This window comes from Schistocerca serialis, chromosome 2, assembly GCF_023864345.2.
Source record: "Schistocerca serialis cubense isolate TAMUIC-IGC-003099 chromosome 2, iqSchSeri2.2, whole genome shotgun sequence".
NCBI lineage: Eukaryota > Metazoa > Arthropoda > Insecta > Orthoptera > Acrididae > Schistocerca > Schistocerca serialis.
In genome coordinates, this window is record NC_064639.1 from 296,767,354 (window position 1) to 296,784,589 (window position 17,236).

Consider the following 17,236-nt stretch of genomic DNA (forward strand, 5'->3'; position numbering starts at 1 on the left):
AGAGGCCCGTAAGAAATATGCACGATTGCACCCTGTGTCCATGACATCTAGTTACGCCTTGGTTACATCTTCATCCCTTCCTCCCCCTTCCTTACCCCCGTCCCGGACCCCTCTCCTTCCCCCCTCCCCTGCGGCTCCCACACCTTCTCCTCTGGGCGCCGCTCCCCCTCCCCAGCCGGAGAAGTGTCCCACTCCTTCGGCGTCTGCTGGTCAAGGGCGCCTCTCCCGGGATGCCCCTTCCCGGCACCTTCCAGGTCAAAGGTCTGCTGCAGCGCGGCGACCGCGAGAGCCGCGGTCTATCGGCCCCCAGGTCGCCCGGTCTCTTTCTGTTCCTGATCTTGCTGCAGCTGGCTCCATTATGCCACACAGCCCTCCTCGATCTCAGCCTGAAAAGAAGAAGAAACATAAGTCCCGGGACAAAGAGCCTCTGGTGTCACCGGAGGTCCCTTCCCCGGCTTCACAACCGGATTCTGACCTGTCGTTTATGGATGTCGCCCCCTCCTTGTCGGTGACGGGTGGGGACCCGGCGGTATGACTGGATTTAGCGTGTTCAGCCCTCACTTAAACCATCGTTCTGTGGTTCTCCAATGGAATTGTAATGGCTACTATCGTCACCTTCCGGAATTGAAATCCCTTCTTTCGTCCTACTCAGCAGCTTGTGTGGTTCTCCAGGAATCTCATTTTACTGATGCTCACTCACCGACCCTCCGTGGGTTCCGTGTTTTCTGTCGAAATCGGGTCGGACCCTTGCGGGCTTCTGGTGGCGTTTGTACGTTGGTCCGTACAGACATTGCTAGCACGTGGATTCCTCTCCAAACTACATTGGAAGCAGTTGCTGTTAGGGTCCACTTAGACTCTGCAGTCACAGTATGCAATCTTTATCTCCCTCCTGACAGGACTCTTACACCTGCTGCCTTAACCACCCTTCTTCAGCAACTTCCTCCTCCCTTCCTCCTCCTTGGGGATTTTAATGCTCATCATCCTTTGTGGGGCAGTGCCTATCCATCTAGACGAGGTCTTCTTATCGACCAATTTATTGCAGACCACGACCTGTGCCTTCTTAATGATGGCTCCCCTACTCATTTCAGTGCTGGTCATGGTACCTTTTCTGCCATTGATCTTTCTCTTTCTTCTCCCTCTCTCCTCCCTTCATTACACTGGTCGCCACACGACGACCTTTGTGATAGTGACCATTTCCCGTTGATTATCACGCTCCCTTACCGCTCCCCGATGGAGAGGTTACCTCGTTGGTCTTTCCACCGCGCCGATTGGCCTCTATATACTGCACAGGTCGAGTTTTCTCCCTCTTTGTCGGGTTGTATTGATGACGTCCTACGTGACGTGTCTGACGCGATTGTTCGCGCTGCTAACCTTGCTGTCCCGCGCTCATCTGGACAATTTCGTCGTCGGCAAGTCCCGTGGTGGAGTACGGCCATTGCCATTGCCATCCGTGATCGCCGTCGAGCTTTGCAACACTTTAAGAGGCACCCATCTGTAGCCAGCCTTTCTACCTTTAAGCGCCTTCGCGCTAAAGCCCGTTATTTAATCAAACAGAGCAAGCGGATATGTTGGGAACGATTCGTTTCTTCCCTTGGTTCCACTGTCCCTCTGTCACGGGTATGGGCTACACTTCGCTCTCTCCAAGGTTGCCATCGGCAGTCCACCCTCCCAGGCCTTCACCTCCCAGATGGCATTTGTACGGACCCATTAGTTCTCGCAGAACATCTTGCGACCCATTTTGCAGTGGCATCAGCGTCGGCCTCCTATCCAGCTGCTTTCCTTCATCAAAAACAGCAGGCTGAAGCTGTCACCTTATGTTTCACCACTTGTGAGTCAGAATCTTACAACGAACCTTTCACTGAATGGGAATTTCTTTCTGCTCTATCTGCTTCTCATGATACGGCTCCTGGCCCAGATTCCATTCATAACCAGCTGCTTCAACATCTCAGTGCTCCACAACGGCACCATCTTCTTCGGGTGTTTAACCGTATCTGGCTCCAGGGTGACTTCCCTTCTCAGTGGAGGGATAGCATTGTGGTTCCTGTCCTTAAGCCTGGTCAGAACCCCCTATCTGTTGACAGCTATCGGCCAATTAGTTTGACCAATGTTGGTTGTAAGTTACTTGAACGGCTGGTCGCCCGTCGGCTCACTTGGGTCCTCAAATCTCGGGATCTATTGTCCCCTTACCAGTGTGGCTTTCGAGGGGGACGATCTCCAATCGATCATTTGCTTCGCTTGGAATCCGCAGTTCGGCAGGCTTTTTCCCAGCGCCGCCATTTGGTTGCAGTGTTTTTTGACCTTCGCAAGGCCTATGACACGGCCTGGCGCCATCACATCTTACTAACCCTTCATCAGTGGGGTCTTCGGGGCCCACTCCCGATTTTTATCCGCCAGTTCCTGATCCATCGGTCATTCAGAGTTCGAGTTGGTACTGCTTTTAGTTCTCCACGGACCCAGGAGACGGGCATCCCACAGGGTTCTGTCTTGAGTGTCCTTCTTTTCCTCATTGCTATCGATGGACTTGTGGCCTCTGTCGGTCCCTTGGTCGCCCCTGCCCTGTATGTGGATGATTTCTGCATTTGGGTTAGTTCCTCCTCGATGCCATCTGCAGAACGGCAGCTCCAGGTGGCTATACGGCGTGCCTCTGCATGGACCCTCTCCCACGGGTTTCAATTCTCTCCTTTAAAATCGCGGGTGGTCCACTTCTGTCGCCGTACTACGGTCCACCCTGATCCAGAGCTCTATCTCGCTGCACAAAGATTGCCTGTGGTTCCACAGTTTCGTTTCCTAGGTCTTCTTTTCGACAACAAGCTCACTTGGCTGCCCCATATCAGACTCCTGAAGGTAGGATGTTTCCGTAAACTCAATGTCCTTCGCTTCCTTGCCCACTCCTCCTGGGGTGCGGACCGTTCCCTCCTCCTCCGTCTTTATCGTGCTCTAGTTCTGTCACGTTTGGACTATGGTTGTCAAGTTTATGGTTCAGCTGCTCCTTCCACGCTGCACGTGCTGGATCCAGTCCACCATCGTGGTATCCGTTTGGCCACCGGTGCCTTCCCTACTAGCCCTGTTGATAGTCTCCTGGTTGAAGCTGGGATCCCCCCCCTTTCTGTTCGGCGGTCCCAGCTTCTGGTGTCTTATGCCCTTACTATCCGTTCTTCTCCCGCTCATCCTTCCTATTCTATCCTATTCCCAGACCATGGACGTCGCCCGCCTGACTCCCGCCCTCGGGCGGGTTTACCGGTTGGGCTGCGCCTTGCGTCTCTTACCCGTGATTTTCGGCTTCCTTCTTTGTCCTGTCTTCCTCGCTCCCTCCCCTCCACCCCTCCTTGGTTAGTTCCTCGGCCTCGAATTCGGATGGATCTCCGCCGCGGTCCGAAAGATTCCATCCCCCCGGTGGTGTTCCGTTCCTTTTTCCGCCAAATTTTATGGGAGTTTCGGAATGCTGTTGTTTTTTACACTGATGGCTCTAAATCTGCTGATCATGTTGGGTATGCCTTCACGTCCTTTGTTGGAACGGAAAATCATCTACTGCCACCCTCATGTGGGGTGTTTACTGCGGAATTGATGGCAATTTCCCGGGCCCTTACCTTTATTAAACAATCCCAACACAACCGCGTTTTGTTATGTGCGGACTCGATGAGTGGCCTTCTTGCTATTGACCGGTGTTTTTCGCGCCATCCCTTGGTCTCTGCCATCCATGACCATCTCGCTGATCTTCACCGTGCTGCTTGTTCCATTGACTTCCTATGGGTCCCGGGCCATGTGGGTATCCCGGGTAATGAGCTCGCTGATCGTTTGGCTGGGGGAGCAGTTACTTACCCCCCATTTTCTGTAACCCCTCCTGCAGCGGATTTACGGCTTCACATCAAATCCCACTTTGCACAGTCATGGGCCAATTCTTGGGAGGCTACTCCACTGTCTAATAAACTTCGTGCCATTAAGGTGAATACAGGCCCATGGCGTTCTTCCTTTCGCCTCTCCCGCAAGGACTCGACCACACTGTGTCGTCTCCGCATTGGCCATACCAGGCTGACCCATGGTTTCCTTTTGCGTGATGAGCCACCCCCGCTATGTGGTTGTGGAGCCTTCCAGTCAGTGGCCCACATTTTGGTTGAATGCCCCCTTCTTTTGGCTCTGCGTGCTAAGTACAGACTCCCCCACACTTTACCTTTGATGTTGGCTGACGATTCCCGGATGGTCTCTCTGGTTCTAGGTTTCCTCCGGGAGAGTGGTTTTTATTCTCAGTTTTAAAGTTTTTAATCTCCCTCTGGTGTTGGGGCAGGGCGGTGAGTGTTTGGGTGTCTCCCACTGTAGGCAGTGTTCAGAGATTCCCGATTCACCTCCCTGACCGGAATCCTCTTTTCTTTCCCTTTTACTCTGTTTTTACCCCTTCTTTTTAAGGCTTGGTTAGTTTTTCTATTCCCATACGTACTTTCTGCATTATAGCAGTTGTACCTTTTAAGTCACAGGTGGTCTTGCCTATGCTGTTTCAGCATAGTGTTGGGTTCGTTCTCTTCCCAACTTCCCTCATTTGTTTTTACTAATGACAACGTGACTGCCCTTTTACGTTTCCCCTTTATCCGTTTTATTTTTCTGACTATACTGAGATGTCCCGTTAGTAGAATGGAGTCTATTTGAAACAAGGGACTGATGACCTTGCTGTTTGGTCCCTTTAACCTCAAGCAACCAACCAACCTCCCACACTCGGCGCAGCATGTCCCCATCAATGAGTTCGAAAGCATAGTTGATGCGAGCTCGCAGTTCTGGCACGTTTCTTGGTAGAGGAGGTTTAAACACTGAATCTTTCACATAACCCCACAGAAAGAAATCACATGGGGTTAAGTCGGGAGAGCGTGGAGGCCATGACATGAATTGCTGATCCTGATCTCCACCACGACCAATCCATCGGTTTTCCAATCTCCTGTTTAAGGAATGCCGAACATCATGATGGAAGTGCGGTGGAGCACCATCCTGTTGAAAGATGAAGTCGGCGCTGTCGATCTCCAGTTGTGGCATGAGCCAATTTTTCAGCATGTCCAGATACAAGTATCCTGTAACGTTTTTTTCGCAGAAGAAAAAGGGGCCGTAAACTTTAAACCGTGAGATTGCACAAAACACGTTAACTTTTGGTGACTTGCGAATTTGCTGCATGAATGCGTGAGGATTCTCTACCGCCCAGATTCGCACATTGTGTCTGTTCACTTCACCATTAAGAAAAAATGTTGCTTCATCACTGAAAACAAGTTTCGCACTGAACGCATCCTCTTCCATGAGCCGTTGCAACCGCGCCGAAAATTCAAAGCGTTTGATTTTGTCATCGGGTGTCAGGGCTTGTAGCAATTGTAAACGGTAAGGCTTCTGCTTTAGCCTTTTCCGTAAGATTTTCCAAACCGTCGGCTGTGGTACGTTTAGCTCCCTGCTTGCTTTATTCGTCGACTTCCGCGGGCTACGCATGAAACTTGCCCGCACGCGTTCAACCGTTTCTTCGCTCACTGCAGGCCGACCCGTTGATTTCCCATTACAGAGGCATCCAGAAGCTTTAAACTGCGCATACCATCGGCGAATGGAGTTAGCATTTGGTGAATATTTGTTGAACTTCATCCTGAAGTGTCGTTGCACTGTTATGACTGACTGATGTGAGTGCATTTCAAGCACGACATACGCTTTCTCGGCTCCTGTCGCCACTTTGTCTCACTGCGCTCTCGAGCGCTCTGGTGGCAGAAACCTGAAGTGCGGCTTCAGCCAAACAAAACTTTGAGTTTTTCTACGTATTTGTAGTGTGTCATGACCATATGTCAATGAATGGAGCTACAGTGAATTTATGAAATCGCTTCAATCATTTGTAATAACCCTGTATTATGTGCCAGGTTATTAGTATATATCATGAACAGCAAGGGTTCCAACACACTTTTGTGGGGTACTCTTGAAATTACCTCTACATTTTCTTTACTGTGGGACCTGCAGCATGTATTATGTCAGAGTAGAAGATTATGCAGAGAATTAATAGACTGGATGCTGTTTAATATTTTATTTTGTTATATAATCTTACTTCGGCTTTATTGCCTTTATCAGTACATGGCCTGATGCTGTATATAGACATTGACTTTGAGTTAACTATTACTGCTATCTGTAGTTGTTGGATGTAGATTTTTTTTCCTTCTTCCAGTAACATTTTAAGTTTTAAAGTTTTTTGATAAGTTGATGTTGCATGTATTTATAGTACATTTTTTAAAATAATTTTAACTGTCATAGAAATACAAATTTGAAAGCTAGTTGTTTACCCAAAGTGGTGTATAGGGCTCATGTCAAACGAGACTAATAAAGAAGGACAGTACAAGTGATGATTGCTTTGTTTGACCCACAGGAGTATCACAAAGATGCTGAAAATCATGACACTTCATGTACTTTGGGTAAACAACTAGCTGTTAAATTTGAGTTTCTATGAAAATATATTGTGCGTGCAACATCAGCATATCAAACAACTTTAAAATGTTACTAAAAAAAGTTACATACAACAACTACATACAGCAGTAATAGTTTACTCAAAATTGATGTATGTGGTAAGTGTATCAGACTTACCTTTAATGCTTCTTAGTTGTTGACAGAGCCTACTGATGTAGTTTGACAGTTGAGTCACTCTTTTCTTCTCCAGTGTCACACTCTCTCTCAGCTCACATTTCAGTAAATGAAATGGGTTCTTTTCCTCATGCTGTAGTAATAGTCAAAGTTTGTATTCCAATTTATCCCAGCTACAACACTGGCTCAGAAGTATCACAGAATGTCATGACTGAGCTACAAATTGGCAGATATTTTTAGGTTCTCAATAGTAAAGAAATCTTCATTCTATTCTTCCCAAAATTACATTTAAATATTTTAACTGGATCATATGTTATATTTTTGGGATATATTTTTATTGCTGTGTGAGACAGATTATCTGATTTTTTACAATGTTGTAAGTTACTGTTTCTTAGACACTTTGATGTTTACACTTATTGCTGCTATGGAGAGTGTATTGCGTTTTCTTGTGCTTGTCCTAGATTACCAGAGAATCCCATAAACAGATTGTTATGATGATGGTTTTCAGTTATTCCTTAGTACTTTAAATTGTTTTCTTTTTTTAAATTCAGGATTCCACAGCAGTGTCCGTTGGGCCACAAGTGTCTTAAAAAATGTTTCCAAGAATGTGGGGATTGTGAGACGCCTATGGAGAGGGTGCTTCCTTGTAAACATGTAAAGACCTTAGCATGTCATATGGATGTTAACAAGTATAGATGCAAGGAAGTAGTGGAAGCTGTTCTGGAACCTTGCAATCACAAAGTTAACAAACTTTGCTTTCAAGATGTTAAAAGCGTGCATTGTTCATTTCCTTGTGAAGACAGGCTTCTTTGTGGTCATAGCTGTGTGAGGAACTGCCACGCTGCTGACGATCCAGATCATCTTGAGGTTGGTTGTTATTAGTAATTAAAACATATACATATCTCAACAAAATTATGAAAGGGATAGATTGCTACTCCCCATATACAGGAGACATTGAATTGCAAACAGCACAAAAATTAAGCTTTTGGCTCGACAGCCTTCTACTGAAACAGAAAATGTACACACATCCACACAACTCACACACCTATGATCACTGTTTCTGGTGATTCAGTGTGTCCTCTGTATGGAGAGCAGTAATCTGTCCTATTTATAATATTGTCGTTATTCAGTCATGGACTTTCGTAACTGACCATGAAACGATGGGTTGCTAATATATTGTGGAATCAATCTTATCTTATCAGTATATAAATAGATAATTTTATTATTGTATTTGAATGTGGATGAATTCTGGTTCAGTATTCATCACAAGAGGATGGCAGTTTTCTCCATGATTTGTCTATTGTTCTAGATAACAATTGGGTGAGGGAGGAAAATGTTTTAAGGTTTATATTGTTCGGAATCCCACCCAAATTATTGCATAGATTATTTTAAAGTGGACAACATGGTTGTGGAGAGAAGCAGCAATTAGTATGATCAATCAATAATTCAAGAACAGTCTTAATCGCATTTATTATTATTATTATTATACCGCCAACCGGTTTCAACCCGACGTAGGGGTCATCTTCTGGGCATTTACACCATTGGTCGACTGCTGGTGATATCACTCCTGTTATGTAAATGCCCAGAAGATGACTCCTACGTCGGGTTGAAACTGATTGGCGGTATAATAATAATAATAATAATAATAATAATAATAATAATAGGAATTGCGATTAAGACTGTTCTTGAATTATTGATATTTTAAAGGTTCTCAGAGTGACGGGTTCATCATTTTTATGTTTCCAAACCTCAGTCAGTAAAAATTGAGCCTTTGTAGGATCACTTTGTTGTCTGTATCTGACTGACTGTTAACTAAGGTCTCTATTTTCTCAGGAACAGGTACAGGTATCAAAGTGCCACAGGTACTAAAGTCTATGATCCTTGGGTGCTATAAAAAAATTAAGCTTCTAATCAATTGCAATCAAAAGATAAAAGCTATTTACATCACATATTTTGATATTCACAAACTCACACGTCAAAGCTGTAGGATTACTTCCCGTTAACCCAGAATTATAAAATTTGGCAAGAAGCAAGGCTCAGAAGTAAAAATAAAGGAAAGGAATTAAAAAATGATAATTTGTAATTTAACCACATAAAAATTTTTTATTTACATCTTGTTGCCCATCTATTTGCCCATCTGTTAAGACTCATATGTCTTGGGAACAGGTAAAGATATCTGTTCCATCCATTGCTGAGTGATGTGACTGAATGTAGCAAAATGCACACTTTGAAATCACAACAGTTTATTACAGAAACTAAACGAAGTACACTTCTGAGAGTGAATATGTTCTTAACTTGATAACAGAAAATTTACTATCCTGGAAATGCCTCAAGGAGCAGGGAAGAGAGAACTATACTGTCATACAAGGTGAGGAGCTTGTAGGCAGCCACTGATGATAGTGGCAGCACAGTGCCTTGGGGTTGGCTGTTGTAAGCTTAGCTGCAGGTGAGGCATCTGGGTGGGCAGAGACCATGGGCAGCAGGGTGCAGTGCAGAAACTTGGAGCAAAACTTGATCTGTCAGAGTCAGGGACATGTCTGGCCTTGTCTTGGGGGTGAGCGCAGACCTGAGTAGCCACCTGCAGAAGGACATGGGGTGGTACCACATGAGCACATAACTGCATGGACATAAGATAGTGCCTGATTATTGTAGCGCTGTGTGCTTCGACTCTCGCCACATAGTGGTGATTTTCTCACTTCCGAACATTCTGGCGGCTACTGTGGCTCACCTGTACACATTGCCTTGCATTGCCTTGTCCAGTAACAGCTTGCCTTAGTAACAGCTTCATAGGTGAGGCACGAGCTGAATCTTGCCCGCTAAACATAGAATTCTGGTGGTCTAGCTGTGCAGGGGACAGCCCTGCATACATCACAATTTCCCTCCATCCCCAGAAGAGGTGGAACAACCATCTCAAATAAGTGCCGCATGCAAGGAAGGAGGCACACCACAACCGCCAGTGCTGACTGGCCAAACATTTGGAACGAAACGTTACAGTCAGCCAATATGTAAAAATACCTGGGAAATGACCAACATGTGGCTAACAACTTTAGCACAACCTTGCATTCTGCAAGCAGTGAACAGAAGAAAACAGTATACAGAACATTTAAACAAGAATGCAACCTATAATGAACAAGACTGCTGAGCATGGAGTGTAGGACCACTGACATCCGATTCACAAGAATAGTAAAAGTACGTACACATTGCATAACTTCCAGAAACTCAGCACCACTTACCTGCAAATATAGAACTGAACCACTAATCAGCAAAAGAAAATGACCTCGATAGAACAAGCGTACCACATCCAAGTAGGGGAATGGTGACTGGCCGTCTCAGGAGGTGACGGGGAAGACCGAGCACTGGTAGGGCTTGCAACGAAACTTCCAAGCAGGTGCACCCCATGGCCCGGAAGAACACACGACATGATAGGCAGTGCCAGCTGGGATGGTGAGACTGGCAAAGGGTCAGCAGCAACAACAGGAGCGGCAGTGTGGACAGCCACAGCAATGCCAGCAGGGACAACCAAAGCAAAAGTGGTGGTGGTGGTGGCGGTGGCGGCGGCGGCGGCAAGTGTACGAGCCATGGTAGGGCCAACGACTGTCTAGACAGCTGGTGTCAGCACTGATAGGGCTGGCGATGGCATGGGGGCTAGCCAGAACAGGGCCAGTAGCAAGAAAACTGGTGAACAAATGGACATTGCTGCTGACGGACTTGATGATACCAGGAGGGAACGGGGTCCTCGGGCATCTCGAACAAGCTGAGCAATAACATGAAGTTAGGCACAGCCAGGAATGATGCTGAGAGGAGGACTGACAGCGACAGGACCAGCACCTTCAGAACTGATGCTGATGATGAAAGAGTTGGCATCCAAAGGCACTACAGGCTGGGCCAAGTGTGGCGGGTCTGCCACTACACATCTCTGTGAACACAACACTGGGGGCCACACTGTACAACAGCATTGCACACAATCTGAGAAAGTGGCCTAGTTTGGCACACAATTAATTTCTTGTCATCCATTCCTGACACTGATCATCAACAAGCTTACTGGAACACTGTGTGATGACTGCTCTATATTAACCAAAAACAGGGCATGTGCACTGCTTGGCTGGAAGTGACTGCCACAACAAAAATGCACATATAACTGTTCCACTAACAAGTCATAGTCTGTGTCCTCCATATTAGAATCTGGGAAAAACTGTCAAGCAAACTAAACATATTTGCACCTGCACTGGCCAGAAATTGAGCAGTGCATTGCATACCTTGTACACCGTAGGCCATAATGTGCAACCACAGCTGTTGGCAGTACATACAAGGTGCGTTCCATAAGTAATGTGACCAAATTCATTAAAAAATCATTTATAGAATATATACGTACAAATAATCCAAAATTTTCAAAATAGCACCCTCTTGCGTTGATAAACTTCTCGAGGCGGTGTTTCCATGCCTGGAAGACATCCTGGAATTCCTTTTCTGAAATGTCCTTTAGAGCTGATGTAACATGCACCTAGATGCATTCAATCGTGTCCCAATGTTTTCCTTTCATGACTCCTTTTAACCGAGGAAACAAAAAAAAGTCAGCGGGAGCCAGGCCAGGACTCTAGGGACGCCGGGGAACAAATGGAGTCTTGGTCCTAGCCAGGAATTCGTTGACAATGAAGACGCTGTGACTCGGCGCATTGTTGTGGTGAACTTTCCACGTGTCCTTGATGTCGCTTCGGCAGCCCGAGACCCTACTTTTCAGTCTTATGAGCACTTCCAAGTAGCAATCTGAGTTCACTGCAGTCCCGGTAGGTACGAATTAGGTGGTGCACAATGCCTCTGACGTCAAAGAAGACAATGAGCGTGGCTTTGATCCTGGACTTGCTCATGCGTGCCTTCTTGGGACGGGGTGACAATGGGGTGTGCCACTCTGAACTCTTCCTTTTTGTGTCAGGGTCTTACTCAGAAATCCACAATTCATCACCAGTGATAACTGAGTTTAAAAAATGAGGATCATTTTCACACATTTCCAACATATCTCAGCACTGAGGCACTTGCATGTGCTTGTGGTTGTCGGTCAACACTTTTGAAACGAGTTCGGCACACACGTTTCTCATGTTTAAATCTTCAGTCACAATGCGGTAAACGGTTCTTTTTGACATGTTTAGAGTTTGTGCTATCAATTGTAGGCTCAGTCGTCTGTCAGAGTGCAAACAGTTGCGCACATGTGTCACATTTTCGTCGACTCGTGCGGTTGATGGCCGTCCACTGCGAGGTTTGTTGGTGATCTCCTCTTGGCCATCCATAAACGACTTGTGCCATCAGAAAACTTGTGATTTGGGCAAGCAATCAGTCCCAAAGGCATGCTAAAGTAACGGAAACATTTCGGTGGCGGACTTCCCAAGTTTAACCCAAAATTTGGTAGCGTACCATTTCTTTACAGAATGATCCATTGTGCTGTGTCACATAAACTCAAAACGGGGTTGACGGAAATGCAAGTCCTGACTCTCCGGCAGCTTGCAGCCAAATGAGACAAAGAGCGTTTTGAAGCGAACACCCCTCTCCACTTAGCACAGCCGGTTACAACACGCTGTGGTGTGGCGTTGCGTCAGAAAAAAATTGGTCGCATTACTTATGGAATGCACTCTGTATCCCAGTCCTCTTTCTGACTGTCAAACACTCAAAAAGTCACTGCAGATGTGAGAGCAGCATGCTGAGATACAGCTGTTGAAGCCAAAACCTGAGTGAGCTGAGTTACGCCCTGCAGCAGTTTCTGAATTTTCTGCTCCTGTAACTGAATGACTTTGATAAAGACAGCTCTTTTGACGATGAGACAGACTTGATAATCGAAAGAAAGACTCGGACTATTTAGGAAAATACACTGCCATTGAACAAAGTCCAGTTTGAATTACTGAAAACAACTGAGACTAACAGCTACAATGAAGAGAATTCACACTTGTGCAACACATGAACGGACCACCTGAACTATGTAGGAAAGACAACATTTACTAGGAAACTTGTTTCATGGATGTGCATATACCAAGAAACTTACCCTGTTGGAGGAACTGCAAAGTACAATGAACACATCTGCCTACAGAATAAAACAACACAAGAATCATAAGACACTGCCCTAACAAATCAATTATGACAGAGCAAAAATCACTGGGTTTAAAAACCACACAAACAAATTTGAAAACAAAATGCCTGCTCCAACAAAATTAACTAATACACCCCAAGAAATCTTAAAACACACTTTAAAAATACAGAAACACTAAACTGTTTACCTTGTCACCAATGGAATGGTAGAGGAGAGGAGATGAAAACAAGATTAACAGTTCTCAAGACACTAAAGCACTGTACATCTCAGAAAACTCATAATCACAAATGTTTATTACAGAAACTAAACAAAATACAGTTCTGACAGTGAATATCTTCACAACTTGAAACTGAAAATAGTCTGTATAATGGAAGGAAACATTCCACGTGGGAAAAATTATATATAAAAACAAAGATGAGGTGACTTACCGAACAAAAGCGCTGGCAGGTCGATAGACACACAAACAAACACAAACATACACACAAAATTCAAGCTTTCGCAACAAACTGTTGCCTCATCAGGAAAGAGGGAAGGAGAGGGGAAGACGAAAGGAAGTGGGTTTTATGGGAGAGGGTAAGGAGTCATTCCAATCCCGGGAGCGGAAAGACTTACCTTAGGGGGAAAAAAGGACAGGTATACACTCGCACACACGCACATATCCATCCACACATACAGACACAAGCAGACATATTTAAATATGTCTGCTTGTGTCTGTATGTGTGGATGGATATGTGCGTGTGTGCGAGTGTATACCTGTCCTTTTTTCCCCCTAAGGTAAGTCTTTCCGCTCCCGGGATTGGAATGACTCCTTACCCTCTCCCATAAAACCCACTTCCTTTCGTCTTCCCCTCTCCTTCCCTCTTTCCTGATGAGGCAACAGTTTGTTGCGAAAGCTTGAATTTTGTGTGTATGTTTGTGTTTGTTTGTGTGTCTATCGACCTGCCAGCGCTTTTGTTCGGTAAGTCACCTCATCTTTGTTTTTATATATGAAAATAGTCTGTCCTGGACAATGCCTTGAGGAGCAGGGAAGAGAGAACTACATAGTCCTACAGGGCAAGGAGCTCATAGGCAACCATGAGTACACATGTTGAGCTCTTTGGAATGTCTTTTGTAAGCACAGCAGCAGATGTGACATCTGACAACTAGCCTGGCAGCAGCCACAGCAGGTGCGGTCTTGGTTTTATTCTTATTCTATCCAAGTCCATAACATGTCTGGCTTCCATTGGACAAAGTGCAGACCTATGTAGCCATCTGCAGATGGATATGGCTCAATACCACATCAGCATGTGATGGTGCGGGTGTAAGATAGTGCCCACTGACTGCAGCGCTGCATGCTTCAACTCGCACCACATAATGTCGGAGCTGCCAATGCCGTATACTTTTACAGCTACTGGAAAGTCAACTGTGTAAAATGCCTTGCTTTGTCTGTTTACTGGCAACTGCTAAAAATAGACAGAAGTGTGGTGGTTGAACTCTGCAGGAGGCACCCCTGCATACATCAAAGTACCAAGTTCAAATTTATGTCAGGTACTAAGGTATGCGATTCCTCGGCAGCGTATAAAATTTAAGCTTCTAAGTCAGTGCAGTCAATAGATACAGCCGTCTAAGTCAAATATTTTGGTACTCGAAACTCACTCATCAGAACTTATTGATGAACTATCTATATATACGCCAGGCCTGGAGAACTAGCTATATATATGCCAGGCCTTGAGGTCTACTGGTATACCGCGTGCCTGGAAACTGAGAGGTTGCAGCATTGAATGTCAGTCATGCCATTAATTTTTCAGTCTTCATTGTAGCCTAGCCTTTGCTTGTCAATGATGTGAGGTGTCACCATGAACAACACATGGTTCAGATTCCAACTTCCCTGTTGAATAACTGGGGTAGATAAGGAATGCGCAAGTCGCTGGAAAGGTGACCAGTAGAAAGACTTGCACCATGCCATTGAGCTACATGAAATTATTATTATTATTATTATTATTATTATTATTATTATCACCACCATCATCATCTATATACATTAATGCCAATGGCCTTGCCACAGTAGTAACACCGGTTCCCGTCAGATCACTGAAGTTAAGCGCTGTCGAGCTGGGCTAGCACTTGGGAGGGTGACCATCTGGTCTGCACAGCACTGTTGGCAAGCACGGTGCACTCAGCCCATGTGAGACAAACTGAGGAGTTACTTGATTGAGTAGTAGTTGCTCCAGTTACGTAAACTCACATACGGCCGGGAGAGCAGTCTGCTGACCACATGCCCCTCCACCCAGGACGCCTGTGGGCTGACGATGACATGGCGGCCGGTTGGTACCGTTGGGCCTTTTTTCGGACAGAGAGAGAGAGAGAGAGAGAGAGAGAGAGAGAGAGGTACATTTTTCAAGTCTGCATAGAACTCTCGTAGGAGCAAGTCATTCCATCAGTGATAAGACTATATGTCAATATCCCTTTTTCTTTTTGTATTATTAGTGATTACCCAGCCAAGTGTATTTGCAAAAATACTTAATACTTTTTTCAACTATGCTCACTATGCTCATCTTATTTAGTATTTAAATCATAACTATGTTATAGTTTTATTACATTGTGAGAAAAGGGCATGAACATTCGTCTAAACTTGCCTCTACCCATGTTTGTGTGTGCTTTTATTTTATTATTGTTATACATTTGAATGTTTATAAGCAAATATATTCTATGTTGTGTTGTCATGCCATACAATCTTTTTAAGGCACTAAAATGTGTCAGTCAGCTATTGTACAAATAAATTGTTTATAAGTAAAGACTACTCATCTCAATAAATGCATATTGTCGTGCAACCATGTGGTAACTATTCTTTGAATGCGCTGAAACTAATCTCATCATCATTTTGTGACCCATGCATGGATATTGCAAGGGATTTAATGACAAGAGATTCATGCTACAAGTAACATCAGCCAATTGGCCAGGTGAGAAGGCATCTCTGAATGGCTCTCTCTTATTCCCTGGGGAAATAAACTATTGAGGCAGAGACAATGACAATAACTTGCTGTTTCACCAACTTAAAGAATTACACATACTCCCTCCTAAGACCAATTATTCAATATAATTTTCCCTAAATTCACTTAAGTTTAGACAGTCATCAAACACACAGTCTCCACTGAGGTTCAACTACCTTTTCTCGTAATGCAGTCTGCACTCTTAACTGTTCACTGACTGATTTGAGACTCGAGATGGGCAAAACTGTTCTTTTCAAAGATAGGATCAGAAATGGCCACTCACCGGAGTGAAAAAGTTCTTTTTCAGGAATGACCATTCACCCTTTCTCACAAAGACAAGTAAAAGGAAGGTACATTGCCTTTTTAATTTAGGTCATTAAACCTGTATTTATATCTGATTTGGTCCTATTTTGGAAGAACATATAAAGAGGAGCAACATATAAAGAGGAGCAATAATTTTGCGTTATGTCTCTAGTAATTTTCAGATACAAAAGTTTTAAATTTCATCTACCGCAAAAGTTATAAATATTACAACACAATCCTAAATATTTTTTTACCAAGTGGAAAATTTAAGAGTGGAGACTTATTCTTGTTAAATTTTAATGTTTTTATCGGAAAAAACCCAGTGTAATAACTATAACAACTTTAATTGAAGTGTACCTGCAGTCATCATTTAGTCCGTATTACCATATGTGTTCCCATAAAAGATAAATTTATCAGTATTATCATTTATGAATAAAATTTGACCCATACTAGTCGATGTAAGTCTTTTTCTCTTCTCAGTGCATATTTGTCCTGCTTTTGAAAATATTCATTCATAGGCCACTGATGTTGCTGTGATACATAATACTTTTAGAACTAATTGATACAGCACTGACCACAACAAGTTTTTTGTTTTGCACCAGTTAAGGGATCGCTGTTTCTAGGCAAATATCCCTCCACTAAATTTTCTGGTTTGTGACTTACTAGAAGTTGACTAATAGTTTCATTGAACTCATACCAGATTGAAGAAGTCTCATGTGTAACATTGCTAACTGGTTGAGGCATGAGCTCTGTTTTTTCTTGTTGAACAACCAACACTTTCATTTCTACAGCAGCCTTCATGTAGCAGTCGTGAAATGTTTTGTCATCTGAAAATCCTTACCTTTGACTCGGGGTTCAGTAATGTTGCCTGACTAATTGTTTTGTTGCTGGAGATGCCAAACCAATCTGATAACCCTTCAAGCAAATTATCAACCAGGGACTTTGTTTTTTGAGGATATCCTTTATTTTTGTCTTTAAAATGTTTTAGTTGCCCCTCCATTAATCTTGGCAAGATTTTCATTATTGAAACTGATACTGTTTTCTGTGAGGGCACCTCATCAAAAACTTTCAAAATCCGCAAAGCCTGTTGCTTTATCTTCCAGTCTGTATCTTTTAAATTTAAAGTGATCGATTTTCAAGCTGAAATTGCGAGATAAGAAATTATGGAATTTTTATTTAAATTAAATCTTTTGTATGAACTTCTGAATTGCATGTTGTGCAGTGGGGTTTAAAGAATGTGCAAAGCATGGAGTATAAGGAAGTTTTAAAAGCATGACAGTTAAATTAGTATTTGACACATTTTCTGTTATTATGG

At 44.1% G+C, this 17,236-nt stretch overlaps 1 protein-coding gene across 1 annotated transcript in view; it reads left to right on the forward strand.

Moving 5' to 3' along the window:
* LOC126457063 (NFX1-type zinc finger-containing protein 1-like) overlaps positions 1 to 17,236 on the forward strand; it is a 283,116-nt gene that overhangs the window by 173,029 nt on the left and 92,851 nt on the right. Inside the window, exon 9 of the mRNA XM_050093061.1 lies at positions 7,128 to 7,443. Coding sequence (XP_049949018.1) covers positions 7,128 to 7,443 — 316 coding nt within the window. The remainder of the gene's footprint in view (positions 1 to 7,127; positions 7,444 to 17,236) is intronic.